This window comes from Dermacentor variabilis, chromosome 4 (genome assembly GCF_050947875.1).
Source record: "Dermacentor variabilis isolate Ectoservices chromosome 4, ASM5094787v1, whole genome shotgun sequence".
In the NCBI taxonomy this organism is placed as follows: domain Eukaryota; kingdom Metazoa; phylum Arthropoda; class Arachnida; order Ixodida; family Ixodidae; genus Dermacentor; species Dermacentor variabilis.
In genome coordinates this window covers 93,456,826-93,472,401 of record NC_134571.1, presented here as the reverse complement: position 1 = coordinate 93,472,401, position 15,576 = coordinate 93,456,826, and the positions used below count along the sequence as shown (strand labels likewise).

The window sequence follows — 15,576 nt, the reverse complement described above, 5'->3', positions numbered from 1 at the left end:
TTATAAAACGCATGGAGGCGCTTGAAAACTTGCCTGCCGACGCGAGTGGGAAGATGTTTCACAAATATAGAGGAAAGGCACTTCTGTTGGGCTCTGTAGCTTAACGAAAAACGAAGGAAAAGAAGTATGGTTCGTATAATACAAAGCGTACGCCTTGTACTTCGGTCTCCTTCACTTTGGTCATGTATGGCACGAAAATGAACGAATAAATGTATTCACAAAGGAGGTGGTGGGGGTGATTATATTCGAGCAAACGTGGCAACGTCTTTCTCGGCTTAGCTAAAAGTCGCTAAAAAAAATTCGCGCTCAAGTTTCTTTTGTTTTATACGATTGTATTTCACATTTGGAGTTTTTCTTAGTCAAGGGCGCAATAAGGTGGCTCAATGCACAAGCTTCAGGCGCTACGCTGGAAATAATTACGTTCAACTTTTCGAAATGTTATAAAGGTGACCTTGGGCAGCATTATGTGGCAGAGCTTCAAAATTCTGCGCGCAATTCAATATTACCAGCGACACTTCTTGCCGTACAAATCGTAATCTCCCAGTTGCATGCGGCGCGCACACGCAGATCATGTCTTCCCGGCAACTTACGATACACTTCCATCGTGATCGGTTTGCGCAAGGTTTAGAGAGACGTGCTGGAGAGAAAGCGGCACAAAATGCGAACTAAGGTCCTTCGACACCGTCAGCTTCGGGCAAAAACAGCCATTCATTTTCGAAGTAGAAGACGGTTCCTTGCGATATCGATAAATTCCGAGACACAGCACTTACGGTGAAAAATGCTTTCCTGCATGGCTAGCAATTTGACTGTGAATTAAGGACCGTGCTGTCGTCACTAATCTTAGTTCGGTTCACTTACAGAAATACTATATAGAAAACGTGAGCAATGGTCACTCATTCATTTTAAGCCTTGATACTACGGCAATGACCTTGACAGGTTAATCAAACAATGATGTGCTACGGGAAATGCCCCTTGTGCTAAATTGAAGATTCCTATCGTAACGCGTGCAAAGGCGCTGATATATAATGATTCATAGATAAGTTCGCCTCGACAAAATTTTACATTTTTCATGGGCCTTAAGTGACCAAATGTTTGGCGGGAACGTGAAATTGCGCCGCGGTTAATGAAACTCACGACGTTCAAGTTCCACTGCAGGACTACATTGAAGGACCACATTCAAAGAGCAGCGTAGTACTTCAATGTAAGCTTTCTTTTTTCTTTAACTCTTAGACTTACGTAATGCTTTAAATAAAGTAAAAAAACAGTATAACCCGTTTCGTATATCTAGGTCTCCGTAGATTGTTTCCCACGAACTGTAAAGGCCTCCCACTAGCATATCTCGATAATCCCACCTTGGCGATTCGCCATCCTTCGACGAGGGCCCGGCAGTAACCGCCACGGTGACTCCGTTTCGGAAGCTGCCACCCCGCAACGTGCATCGTCGCCGACACCCGCAATCAATGCGTCGCATACGCGTAGACCACAGGCACACCACACGCGCACCACACGCGCTGTTCACCGCGCGCACCGGTTCCCGCGCAGCTTGCCTGTCTCCCGGCACTAATAACGAAGCTCCCCGGTCCCGGTATCCAAGTGCAGAACACTTTGCTCGCTGGATTTCACGCGCACCACCACAAACATTTCTTCTCTCGCAGGCAAGCGAGAAGAATTCTGGCACGAAGAGAAGAAACCGGCGTGTGCTCCCGCGGTTCTTTTATGCCCCGGTGCCCTCCCGCCGAGACCTAACAAGACCTGGTGCGCCAGGAGAAAAAAATTAAAATAAGCGATAGTGGCCCTGGGGACCTGCGCCACCACCGCGGACTCGGCGGCGACCCTTGGTCGGTTGCATACTTAACCGAGCGATGGAAAGTTGGACGCGCCGGGCGAGGAAAGGATTCGCGCATCCGCTTGCCGATATCCTCTCTGCGGCAGCGTCGTCGCGCGGACGCGCTTTGCGCCCGTAGGGAACGACAACGCTTCGCGCGGACCGGTCTCATCCGGCGACGGCGCGCATGGTCGTTAGACTAAACACGAGGCAACAACGCGAATGATCCCCAGCGAGTGGAACGGTTGTTACGCGAGCCAAGTTCTGTTCATTTTTTTTTTCCTGTGTGTGTTTGCTTGGCTTCCCCGTGCGCTGCTTGCATGATCGGGTGCGCGCATTTGCGCGTTGCGTTCCGAAGACTGTACAGGTCTGCGCGCGTGTCGGTTCGCACGTGCGTGCGTGATTGCTCGTGCGTGTGTGTGTGTGCCTGCGTGAGTGAGTGCTCGCAGAGGCCAGCTGCGATATACATCGAAGCACGCGACACGCGCGCCGCTGCGTGTAGCGACTAATTGAACGCGCAAATGAGAGGAGAGCACGCACGCGCCGTAGAAACCTGCTTGAATTAGCCGGAAGCGTTAATTGAATTTGCTCGCGTGTCTGTGCGCGCGCGCTTCTTGTGTCGAGCACCTGCGTGAAAACTCGCGGCAAAGACCGACTGTTTTCCGCGATCGGTGAAAAACGTTACGCCGATGGCAAGCGACGCAGTATACTCCGCGTTGCTCTGTATGAGCCGTTAATTTGATGCAGCAAAAGGGGACTGGCTTTAGCTACACATTCAGCTACACTTTCTGTTGGCAAATATTACGAGCAAGGTTTCTTGAAGCATTTTCGGACGACAGTCGTTCGGGTACGCCTGCTTATTAACAGGCTATACGTGTGCGTGTCATACGATAGGAATTTAGAGTACGCTGGGAGGAAAAGGGGGCGAGAGGGTCTAAATTTCCTTTATACATCAATGCTTAAAATAATGTATAATCCAAATTATTTGCACCAATGTGGACAGCTTTGCGAGTTGGTAAAGTAACGATGATCTTGCGCTGTAATTAATGCGAACCACGTGATATCTGCGGAAATCTGAAAGTTATAGAACGAGCGTTAAATATCTCCACAGTAACCCTTGTATAACAAAACAGAACAAAAGAGAACAGGAGAGAAAGTTCAAGAGAGTAAGATCTTTCATCAACCTGAAAGCAGCATTAAACAGCAAAGAAAATCCATCCAGAAAAGGATTTCATGGTCCTTGGATCGCACCTTCAACCACCGTCAGGGTTACAATCTCTCTCATAACCGGCCTAACTAGCAGGAGTAGCAGTTGCCAACACGAAGGCGAATTTGACAACTATAGCGCTAAGACATTGATAGCCAAGATGATTGTTAATAAAAGCATCTGGCATAATTCGTGTGATTAAGCAAGGGTACATTTATCCGAGTTGTCGATCAATGTCGTCTTGCCCTGCTACACCCCCTTGGCGGCGCAGTTAGCAGAGACAAAGGAGCCATAAGGGAAAGCCAGGAAGGTTAACCAGGCTGAGCCCGGTAGGCCACCCTGCACTGGGGAAGGGAGAAAGGGGAGTGAAAGAGGAGAAGACAGAGTTACTGTTATGGGACGGCGACGGCTCGAGCCATGGTCCATACCTTTTCTTGAACGGCCAGGCTTTCTTTCCGGTAATCTCGTATCTGTTTATTTCAAAGTTATCACATGTTACTTCAGGTCAACGGAAATTTTTCCTTCTAACAATGGTATACCTTTATTAGACAAGTACGTTGCAACAAAGAAGGAAGCTTTTAAAAACCGTATGGCATTGCTGGTGTAGCAGTGCACGGCAAAACTAGGAAGCCGTACAAGTTGTCATGAACAAAAATGTAGAGGGCCATGAATCGGGCCAGTTGGTATGCATTCATTTTTTCACTATGTACTGGGAGACGCTAACAAGGACGAAACGAACACTGGTTGTAAAGAGGACACGAAGTGACACAGCGGAGTGCCGTGTCACTTCGTGTCCTCTTTACAATCAGTGTTCGTTTCGTCCCTGCTATAGTGTCTCCCAGTACATAGAGCAAGGAAAATGAAAGGCAGAGGGATCTGCGCAAAACAAGCAAGCGCGGGAAAATTTTAACTCAGTAGTTAGTAAACAAGCAAAAACCCTGGCTGCGTAAGAACAGAGGTGAGCTCTAAGCGAAAAGGACCAAACCTGAAGGAGTGCTGCAGGCATTTCTGCGAGCTCTAGCACGCCAAAGAATTTAATGACAGTCAACATTTTTTTGTTACATGAGCATTACTAAACAAGCAGGAAGAATACAAGAAAGAAGAAAAACGACGCGCTGTCAAATGTTAGCAAACCTAAATTCATCCGAACTGAGATTAAGTCGAACGCCTTTATAACAAAGTGCTTGGGGTCTCCGAAATAATTCGTTAGAGAATTGGTACAGAATTATCCCTTCGTTTTATAGGTAAGTTCGTTGTGTAGAGGCGTTCGTTGCAGAGGCCCTCGACTGTGCACGATCACTACCGCGTAAAGCAAATCTGAAAATAAACGACTCTGATAAGCATAGAAACCGGAGAAAACCAATTGCTCGTACGTACAGCGTGAGCAACAGCTATGAACCATCTCTGAAATATACTGAATAAAAAGTGTTGACTATAATTTACGGTATGATAGTATTGCTTAATTACTGGTTGTTATGTTTAGTTTTGGCGCAGCAAAAATTTAGTGAACAGGCTAGATTCCTGTCTGCACCGCTAAGCTAAATACAGGTCGTAACCTGCGGCCACGAGGCGCATTACTGTCGCGTCTCGTAAAAGTATATAGTTTGCACCGACACGGCCAAACACCTTCACTATCGCAGTGGCAGCGGGTCAGGATTATTTCCCACACCCGTTTACGTCACGTGACACTTTGGGGAGTTGAATTTTTATTTGAGCTTGTAACGGTGCCGGAATTTCTATCCTAATTTCCAGAAAGCACGACCCGATTGCATCTTTGACACAGTATGGTTGCAAAGCGACGCTGTTCAAAGACTGCGAACGTCACTCCTTACGGCGGTGCCGCCATCAAGACATGTTGAGTACACTTCTCGTCATGGTATGCTTTACATAAATTCGCTGATTTCTCCCATTCAATATTAACAGCCCAGCACTCATCAATTATATAGCTGCAAGCCGAGCTGGTTTTGAGTTGATTTTCTTTTTTCTTTTTTTTTTTTTGCTTCAAAGGTAACTTGGTCTGATAATATTTACGGAGCAATTTGCAGGTAAACGTGCCAGAACACGCCGTTCTTATACGCGTGTCAGAACGTGACACTTTTCGCCGCATTCATCGATAACTTGCTCCTCAGCATATCTTAGAACTGCTGTCGATGTTACCTTTGGTACCTTACAAAAGCTGACCGAACAAACGAAAGTTACCAATGTTTGAAAGCATTGCTTTTGTTTTTAAAGGTGGAAACGTGCGCCTTCGTAACGCGCACTTTTTTCTATAGGCGCGCAAATGTGCGCCACAAACTTCTTTTTTTTTTGCCATACCAAACTATCGTGGCATCGCGGTGCGGAGAAGTTCCGCGTGGGCTCATCCCGGTGTGAGGCAGTAACCGTGCAGCCTTGCCTGAGCATCAATCACGCCGCTGTGCAAACAAGAAGGCACGGTCGACGATGACAGCGAAGGGGCTGGAGGGGGCTCGTCCGCGCGTATCAGGCGGGTGCTGCGCAAACTGTCGTGCCTTGCTTGTTGTCACATATACTAGCCTGCGCGCACTGCCAACAGCGTCGACCTAGCGCGAAGCGTGGCCCGACGACCTCGCGGTAGTGCACAGATACCGGGGCTCTTTGGAACGTTCGCAAAGTATACGAGCCCACACCGGGGCGCTGTTTTTGATTGATTCACCACTTGCGACGATTATTGTTTATACACTTTCGCAGTCGCATGACGTGCCAGTCAGCGCATGGTCACGTGGTATGGCGGGCATCCGATGACGTCATGACGCCTCTGCTACCGTCCTGCCAGTGCACTGCCCCCACGCGAACTGAAGTTTGGAGACCCACGACATCGGCGAAATACCTTCAATTTTTCTTGCTGTGCGGCCGTGCAGCCTCGAACTGGGATGTACGCAGAGCATTGCTCCAACACGCACACGCACAGAAGTCGTCAAAACCGCGAGGTCTGAGAAGACGCTGAATTTCCGAGCTCGTTGCTACCGCAGCCAAAACAAGCGAAGAACACTATGTTGTTCGCATATAATACAGAACAGACTGCAGGTTGCTTGCCGTGGTCGCCGAAATATTCAGCCTGTTCTCAAATTTAGCGTCCCATAAGCATTTGACGCCGGCTGCACATTTTACCACGTATTAGCCTGCATGTCCGAACTGCGAATGTGTGCACACGTGTGTGTTTGGCGTATGGTCTGCAAATTATTTTGCGTGGGATCGCACGTCAACTACGACTGCGTGAAAACAAGATGCCTTGTCATTGCACCACTCAAGGTGCATTTGATGTGTGTTGCCTATGTCGTTCGCTATGGTTTTTTTTCTTCTTTAGTTACCGGTGCAATTGAAAACGAATAAAAAACAACTGTTCTTCAACGTGGCACTATACTGGTCAAATAATCGTGCACGGGTAAAGCAAGGCTGTGGGTGCTTTGAATAGTTAAGCGACTACGTATTCGAAGCGTAACTATACACAGCCAAACAGTGTTGTGAGTTGTCGAGTGTGTGTACCTATTTGAATATTTCTCCTGTAAAATGAAGAAAATTTACCTTCCCGACATTTCTTTCTCGCTACCCGCGAGACTCTTACGGTGAGGGTTACAGATGTTACCGCTTTTATACAAAGCATGCCGGGAAGCAAACCGTCGTCGGTCGTCCTCCATCGTCTCCATCGCAGACTCTTCATTGTTCAAATAATCGCTATGTGATCATCTGTTGTAATTTCCCCCTTCGTTCCACCCACTCCTCTTTGTATAACGTCGAAAGGCACTGAGAGTAAATAAATAAAGTGAAATTGCTTCCGTTGTGTTCGTGTCTGCTAGTTTAGCCGATGAGCGCGTAGGAAAAAATTTCTGACCGAAAGCGAGAGATCTGGGAACTGCTCACTTTTCCAGCACACGGAAAGCGTTGCGCGTTCAAAACCCTGCGTCGAAGTTGCTCCTTAACTATAGGCCGGTGTAGTACGCGTGGTAGAGAGTTCTCGCGCATACACGGTTGTTATCATGCATATATTTTTTTTACTCATATATACAGAACCGTACTGACAACAGTTTGCTCTCTGAAAGTATTACTATGGCGCTAAGCTTGACAAACACCAGCACAGCGAGAACTAGAAACACAATGCCCCGCTTTTTCGAAAAGTGTGAGCTATTACTGTGCGGCAGAATGTAATCATGCTTTCTTCCTCGTGTTTCGATTCGCATCGCTGCCTTTACGTTTACCTTTCTTCTTTCTTACGACTTCATAAGGTTGCCAGAACTGAAGCCACACGTTTCTCGATACCCAAAAAGGATTGCACTTAGCACGTCTGGAAGTTGGGAAGCGCTTACAAGAAATCTGCTACAAAAGTAGGTCTCCAAATGCGGACCTGGCGCCATCGATATCATCGTGATGTCATCACGCTAACAAAATTTACTGACATCTTCTAGCATTGGGCAAGTTATAATGACGCTCCTCATTAAAATCATGGCACGAGTGCTGCGCGTTTTCCTTTTAAGTTGCATAAGCGGTCGTGCGGCAGCCGCCGCAATTATAGGAATGGATCAACCCGCCGTATCATGAAGTCATGATACATATGCCTTGTGGGTAGAGAAAGCAAGACTGCTTCATAAACACACGCATTATAGTAAATTATTTAGGCTGCTCTGACGCCTGACAGAACATATTCTAAAAGGTAGAGGGCTTGGACATTTATTTAACTCTAGAAAATTGCAAGTAAAAAAAAAATGTCATGCTAGTTGTGCCTTAACGTCCTCGCTTCCTATCCCCGCCTCACATTCAGGCATGTAAATGGACCCGAACAAACTCTAATTAGACTATTTTCTTGCACCTGTTTTGCTTTTCTTGGCTTCTGCCGCCGACGCTTCCGGCATTCATGCTGTCCTCCCTCAGCACTAATTCATTTACTCACTATTACGCAATGCGTTTACATACTGGTAGCGGCACGCAGCTTGTTGTGCGAAGCACGCTCTTTAGAGACATGAACGCAAGCCACAAAATGAAAATTGTGGCAAGGGATTTAGAGCAGCTTCCGTGGTACGACGCTACGTTATTCTTGGAGCGGGAAACCCGCCTGACGAGGAGAGATTGAGTTTCGAAACGTAGCGTCGCGACTGGTGCCCGAGGCCAAAGACGCGCGGCGTTGGTTCGGGAAACGGCACACGGTTTCATCGTCGCACGACGATGTATCATTACCAAGCTGCCACCGATACTCGCGAGCGAGCAAGTGAGTTAAAACTTTATTGAAAATAAATCTAATAAGGCACGGTGGTTGGCGCCCCTACTCCAGGACCCCAATGGGGCAAGAGCGGCTCGCTGGACTTGGTTCTTAAGAGCCAATTGGCTCTCCCGGTCTTCGTCCGCAAGCCATGCCTCCCACTGCCTATTCCTCATTAGTGGATGTTGGTGCACGAGAAACAGGCCTTTTTTTTAAATAAATGCGCATGCAGGAGAAGTCGACATCAAGGGCAATGCCCGCTAGTCCTTCTCTCTTAGGCGAGCAGTACTCATTAAAAATATTTGCCGGCTAAAACAAACAAATGAGAAAAATAAGACAGAGACAGCACGTGACAAACATGGGCCGGCTAAAACAGATATCAACATAAAAGTTGAGCATAGGCCGGACAGCGCTGACGCACAGTTCACGTAAAGTCCGAATTTGTGCATGGTACGCGACAACACAGAATTTGCGCAGCAAATAATGTCAATTAAGAATATAGAACAGCCACTTGAAATTCGCTTGTGTTTCGAGCGAGCGCAGTCTAGCCCACAATACTATATATACGGAAGCTTACGCCACAGGTCGTAACGAAGTCAACATCAAGGGCGCTTCGCAAAAATTTCAAACTGCTGGGCATAACCACAGAACTTAATTACTACGCTCTAGTAATTATCTGTACTTCATGCTACTTCCAAAAATTCTTATAAAGCACTGAATGCACGCTGTTGCAGTTAATTTGTTGGGCATGACCCCAATATTTTTCCTAATTGGAGTGCGCGTTTGTCCAGAGCACACAATTTACCTCGTAATTTTTTTTTTTTTTTTTTTGTGCGGAACATGATACTACAGTGGGACAGGAGGTGTTCGATATATTCTTCTGATTCCGAGCAAGGACGCAGCGGCACTTTCGGCTCATCCTAATTTATGTAAAATATCACTGCGCACGCTGATTACTGTTTCAAGAGAACGTGTAACTGTTACTGGAATACTGAACTGTATTTTTAGGTCAATATCAAATAAAACGGAGTTTCAACCATCGTTTTCAAGCCCGCCATCTCTCGATAAGAGAACTGAAATTCGACGTAAACTGTTGCCTAGCACCGCTGTGACAGAGGTATTAGATCAGTCTCTTTTTCAGTATGCTCCGAACCTGCTAACCTGTCTGCCTCTGTGTTTCCTGGAATGCCGCAGTTACTAAGAATCCACCGAAATAAAATTTCATATTACAAGTACATTGCCTTCGCACTTATCTTTTGTACTTCGCATACAAGAACATTATCATTTTTGTTCATTCTTGTGGAATTAATGCTCAGTAAAGATGTTCGTGAGTCGTTCAGAATGACCCACTTGAATAGGTGTGGTTGTGAGCATATGAAGGACAAGGCAGACATTATGGCATAATGTTCTGCTGTGGTAAAGTAGTGACGCTTGATAATTTGAATTTTCTCTGTTCTCTGGTGGAGGGTATGCAGAATACAGACGTTGAATTTTCAATTCGACTCGAGCCATGTGTGTAAACATTTATGTAATCCCTGTAGGTATAGTAGATACGTCACAGCGTTAACTGTCTCACAGCTATTTCCGGTACGAGAAATGCCCGGATAACCTTGGTCGAAACCTCTGGCATTGATGACACCCATGGAGGATACTCAGCCTTCGCTTTCCAAAACATTTTCTCTGGGACAATGCAACTGCACTGCTGCATTGTCACGTACACATGCGCCCCGTTATTATTATTTAATTCTTGACAAAGCGGGCGATGAGCATCCTGCGTTGCCAGACAAAAATAACAATGGCATACCTCAGCAAATCTCAGTTCCCCATAGGAATATTTGCGTTCCTCTGCGGTGTGTACTGGCGTGGCCATTGCACGGGGCATACCAACGTGGCATACCATTGCACGTGGCATACTTCTGGGCAGAAGACGATCAAGAGCTTCCACCAAGGAGCGGGTGAGATCTTGAAGGACCGGGGGAAAATGCGCTATTCTTTCTCTTATGGCTGCGCAGTGCACGCTAAGTAGTGATGTTGAACAGCCCCACTTCACTACTGCCCGTTCTCCAGAACACCCGTCTCTCCAGAGTCTCTCCCGTTTCGGAGAACACTTATCACAGCGGTAATGTTGTGTTCCTTGTATTACACTTGCACTGCCCATGTTAGTAATCTGTCAAGGACAACACCTAAGAACTTGTGTTGCCGAACACAACTACGAGGTATTCCATCCATCAATAGACTAAACTTTTTAAGGAGTATTCTTGTGAAAAGGAAAACAGCGGTCTTTCAAATGAGAGCAACGCCTAAATTAATTAAAGGTCTGTTGATTGCATCCAGGCCTTATTGCTAACTCTGCTGCATGAAGCGGATGTTTGGGCTCGAACTTCGTATGCATGGATCGTCTGCATATATTTATTAGCTCAGGGAGGCACGCAAGGCATTATAGGAGCTGAGGCATAATGCAATTAAATAGAAAAGGACTTAACACGCTTTCTTGCGGAACTCTGTGTGTCACTTTGCACGCTTTGCTATTTCCGCCATGCCGCTGCATTGATGAATACTGTACTTTCCTCTAGAAAATCTGCGATTCAATGCAGATTGCGAACGGCCAGAGATGCCGAACTGAAGCAGGCCGCGTAAAACACGGATGTGACTTGCTGTATCAAAAGCCCGCTTAATATACAGAAATAAAACAACAGTAATTCTTACACATTGCCTTTCGAGCTCTGCATGGTTGACAGGATCCACGATTGTGTCCAGGGTGTAACGCCGTCTGCGTAACCGCACCATGTTATTGGACAGCCTCTGGGCAGTTTCGACCCACCATTGAAGCCTGGCATCAATCATTTTTTTTTCATTGTTTTACAGAGGCAGATTTAAACGAGCACGCTTTCCTTTGGTCCAGAAAATTGGGCCTTAATTGTTCGAGCTCCGATAAGTAAAGGCTGCCTTTCGAGTTTTCGATGCACACAGTGGCATCATTAATTTCCAGCGAACGGATGCGACATGTCTCGCTGCCTGTAAATTTATCCGCTCGTGTGGCGCGCATTGGGTGCGCGTTAAAGAACTTAAAGTGCTCGAAATTTATCCGGAGCCTCCCACTACGGCGTGCCTCAGAATCATATCGTGATTTTGGCACGTAAGAACCCCAGAATTATTTTCTTTTCTGTTTCTTCTGTGTCGGTCCGAGCACTTAGTCATTGTGCGCCCACTTGGTACGCGGTTTACTGAGAGTTATATGTACACTCTGTGAAAAGTCTTCAGGACACTTTAGGAGCGACGACGTCTGCCGCAGGGTCCCAGCCCCCCGAAGCTCAGGAGACTAGGGACCACTGATCCTTTCCACTTAGGGAGTACTGGAATAACGCAAGTTATAGAAAGGCCTGAGTTAGCGGCTTGCCAGCAGAACAGCCAACCTGGTCACGCGCAACGGTTCACAAACTCTCCACAAAAACTTCATACCAACAAGGACTCCCCTCCTCTCCCTTCTTTGCTGAAATTCTTCTGTTTGTTCGTCTGTTTTTTTTCTTTTTCTGATGTCGTGCGACCTGATGAGAGTGCTGTCTTTCGTCTCTGAACCTCGTGACACGTTGACATCTGTCATTCTGCCATCTTGTCCTTTCTTTCCGGTTGACTTTCTTTCGGTCTATCTTCAATTTCTGCTTCTTTAAGGGCAGGCAGGGGTTGTGCACCTCGGCGGCACTTGCCACTTGTTAGCCTGCTTCTTTCCTTTCCTTCTTTACCGTCTCTCTCCATCGTATGCACTATAATATATTTTAGTAGTTGTAGTCTTAGTTGTAGCCGTAGTTGTAGGCGTCGTTGTCGTCGTTGTTGCCGCTGCTGTAACAGCCGCAGCAGCAGTAGTAATAACAAAACCACTCGTCTCTCCAGAGTCTCTCCCGTTCATCATACATTCGGTAGCAAGTAATAAGCACCGTCGCGTCTGTACTTTTGTGGTTTCTGCCTTGTATAATTGAGCTTCCCTCAATCCATGGCTCTGTTACTCCAACGCGTGGGGAAAAAAAAAGAATTCAAGATTTCAACCTGTACGTGTGTGTCTCACGCCTTAAGTATGTGCCTTTCTGCTTACTTATTCCTGTAGTGTTACGTTTTGCAGTGCGATGTGCCATGACCTATCAGAAATTTCAGAAGAATCTGAAATTTGAACCTGGCTTTAACCTTTACCCTACGCTTCGCGCACACCAGTACCCGCTGCCGCCAGAAAGCACCCGAATTCATAACATTAAATATGATCAATCAAAGGCAGCTTCAATTTCCATACGCGAAAGGTCTGCTGTAGGAAGCGGCTGACTAGACAGCTCAAAGCTATGACACAGCGCTGTTTTCTCTAAACAGCGAACGCCTTTTACACCGCCATGGCATCGATATGAGATCCCCACGATAAGAAACGGTCCGACGACCCGGTTAGTGCTTATAAACAAGAGGCCCTAACCACATAGGATAACCATCGCGAAGCGTTCCTTTGTCGAGAAAGTTTTTGCCAAGATGAATAGAGAACGGCAATTACCAGAAGCAAGTTTCTAGAGACCTTCGACTCTTCGGCGAGCCGGCTGGTTCCCTCATGTATACAATGAAAGGAAATGAAGTCAGAGAGGAAGGAGGCGGAGGGGGAGGGGGAGGAGACTGGAAGTTAGAGCACGGTATAACGCAATCAACCACTGAAGCTGACCTTAGTGATCGAAGGCACCAAGCTCCGTAATGGCTGGTGTTATAGGACGACGTGTGCGCTCCTCGCGCGCCCGTGGCTAAGCGCCGGATCGCTTCGCAGACGTGACCCCCCTCCCCCCCCCCCTCCCCATCTGAGCGCACCTAGCCGGCCGATCGGAAAGTCGGTCACGCGAAGGAAAACAAAAACACTCCCCGCATGAACCGCTCGATAGGAACCCCGTCTCGCAATCTCGAGGCTGGGCCCGCAGCTGTGCACCTGCCTGTTCCAATTGGGTGGGGGGGGGGGGGGGGGGAGTCGTCTTTGACACGAAAGCGGGCTTGCGCTTGGGAATGAAGAGGGTGGCTGTTCAAGCACCGGGCTTTGCGTATTGATTCCCTCGCTGACGGAGACGCAGAACGTGGACACGGAAAAGCAAAGATGTTAATTTCCGGCTGGTTAACAAGGGAAAAGGTTCAAATGGGAACGAAGGGAGAAAGAAGACTGCTCGCTATCATGCTCCTCCATGTCGAGACTTTCGTTGGATACAAAGAAACGTTTTGCAAGAGACACGCAGCAAGAAATGTTCAATTGTGCAGTATGCTTTCGTTATTATCGACGGCGAGGGCAAAGTATCAGTAATTACTTCCGCTGCAAAGTTCATCCACAGAAATAGATGAAGTGACCCCTTGCTCTGGACTTACCTCTGTTTCAGAGCTGTTGTTGTTGTTGCTGTTTCAAGAAAACAACAACAATGACTCTGGAACAAAGTTAAGCTATAAATTATCGTTATTAAATCATGAGCACATACAGCACAAACAGCAGCTGTCGCGCACTATGTTTACCCTAAGTAGGAAATATATTATTCGGAATTTTACAGCTCCTAGCATCGCTCGTTTAGATGAATCAACAACACAACATTGATCTGAGTGTGCTCTGTCCTGATACTCGCTTTCTTAACCCTTAAGCTCTATTTCTTCCGCTTCGACTTTTCGACTAAGCTCGCAAAGCATCACCGTTGCATCTTTATCTTGTTACTTTCATCTCGGTATTTCAACTCTATGGAGCTGAATCTAGTCAATCATGTAGTGAGCCATTTTCTTTTATGTGTCTGTGCATGTTTTTTTTCTCACGAGCTTCGCATAACCTAACCCAACACTGGGAGCTAAAAATGAATTTGGTATTCATCTAAGCTACCCTTATGCACCTACTAGTTTGGTTCTATACACTGCATCTAATCAAAAAGAAACAATGAAAAGTAAGCCCTACGTGCTCCGCTGATTTCGAGATTGTATGGAAGAAGATGTACAGCAAGTTAGGATACATAAGGCGAATAGCGCATAATTGATCCGCTGAGGTAATTCTCCGCACTTTTTTCACGCCGATTAGTTTACGCCTTGCGTAAAATATTCCTTACGTCTCAGACTGATTGCTTATTTGGCTCGATTCACGTTGATGTTAACACGCTCATTTTTCAACTATACTATTTAGAAAAAAAAAAACCAAGCTCAAGTCCTAGAGCAGACGGGAATGATGAATCTCGCCTGGAGTAGCACGCAGCCTGCCGAGGCTAAGTTCTTCAGTTATTAAAATTCTCTTTCTCTTAATGTGTCACTGCGCGATGCCAATCTGGCCAGAGGCTTCGAAGACGAACTGTATAGACGCAGAAACTTCAAAAGGGCAAATATTAATGAAACGTTACACGTATACGTTCGAAATCACACGACGAACGTCGTTGTCCACGTCTCGGTCCAGTTTCCAATCTCGGTGCAATTGCGCATACATGATTTATTCTCGTATTCTGCATGTTCCCCAGCTTTTCTCGGGGCCTACTTCTATACAACGATTCCATCTCTGTTCGTCTTGCTTCACATATTCAAGCTAAAAAGAAAAAAAAAGCGCCGGTCGACTGGAACCTGCATTTTCCTGGCTGGCTGAATAGGTAGAACAAGCTCATATTTCTGATCAGTGAACGAATGAAAATATAAGACATCACGCGCTGACTTGATGAAAAAAAAAATGGTAAAGAAAAGAAAAAAAAAAGAACACTGAATATCTCGCGTGCCTATGCTATGGGCCGCGGATCGCCCGACTCTAAATTAAGAATGCCGACGGAACATTCTCCTGCGGCGAAATTGCTGTTCCATTCCACGATGCACCCTTCCACCTATTAAGTGCCGCGCTGGCATTTGCTATATACGCAAAGGGGAGCGCTTTGCGCGAGTGTGGTTGGCCAAAGCTAGGGTTAGAAGGGATTTAATCTAGATATTGAAAAACGAAAAGGGAGCAGAACCGTCGCCATTTTTAGTAAGCCGTGATTTCGGTCCCGTTCTGTCATGTACGACAGCCTGAAGAATTATCTGGCTATAGCGCCGGTACGCGCCATATCGACTCACTCCTGCTACGTAAGATGAATTTCGGACAATGATTCATACACGTAGCAAAGCAAACTCTAAAGGTGTCCAACTAGTATACGAATCTCTGAGCGCCTAACTGGCAGGAGAAGGTGGTCATTTATTTAAAGCACCGTTGCAGCTTCTCCCCCTTGCTTAGTTCAGTGAAAATTTTCTGGCGCGGGTAACCATGTAAGACTGGACAAATAGTTGGAGCTATTCGTACAAACCGTACCTTATAATTGCGTGTGTATCAGCGCTTCGTGATGATTCTGATGG

General features: G+C 46.6%; 1 protein-coding gene across 6 annotated transcripts in view; it reads right to left on the bottom strand.

Moving 5' to 3' along the window:
- Positions 1 to 15,576, bottom strand: part of LOC142579516 (glycoprotein 3-alpha-L-fucosyltransferase A-like) — a 155,192-nt gene that overhangs the window by 119,000 nt on the left and 20,616 nt on the right. Inside the window, exon 1 of one of the 6 annotated variants that reach the window (XM_075689802.1) lies at positions 1,353 to 1,978. The exons of 3 other annotated variants lie outside the window; for them this stretch is intronic. In XM_075689802.1, coding sequence (XP_075545917.1) covers positions 1,353 to 1,439 — 87 coding nt within the window. In that variant the 5' untranslated portion in view covers positions 1,440 to 1,978. Of the gene's footprint in view, positions 1 to 1,352; positions 1,979 to 15,576 lie in introns of those variants that run through there. 2 more of the 6 variants (XM_075689804.1, XM_075689803.1) reach the window with 2 other exon arrangements.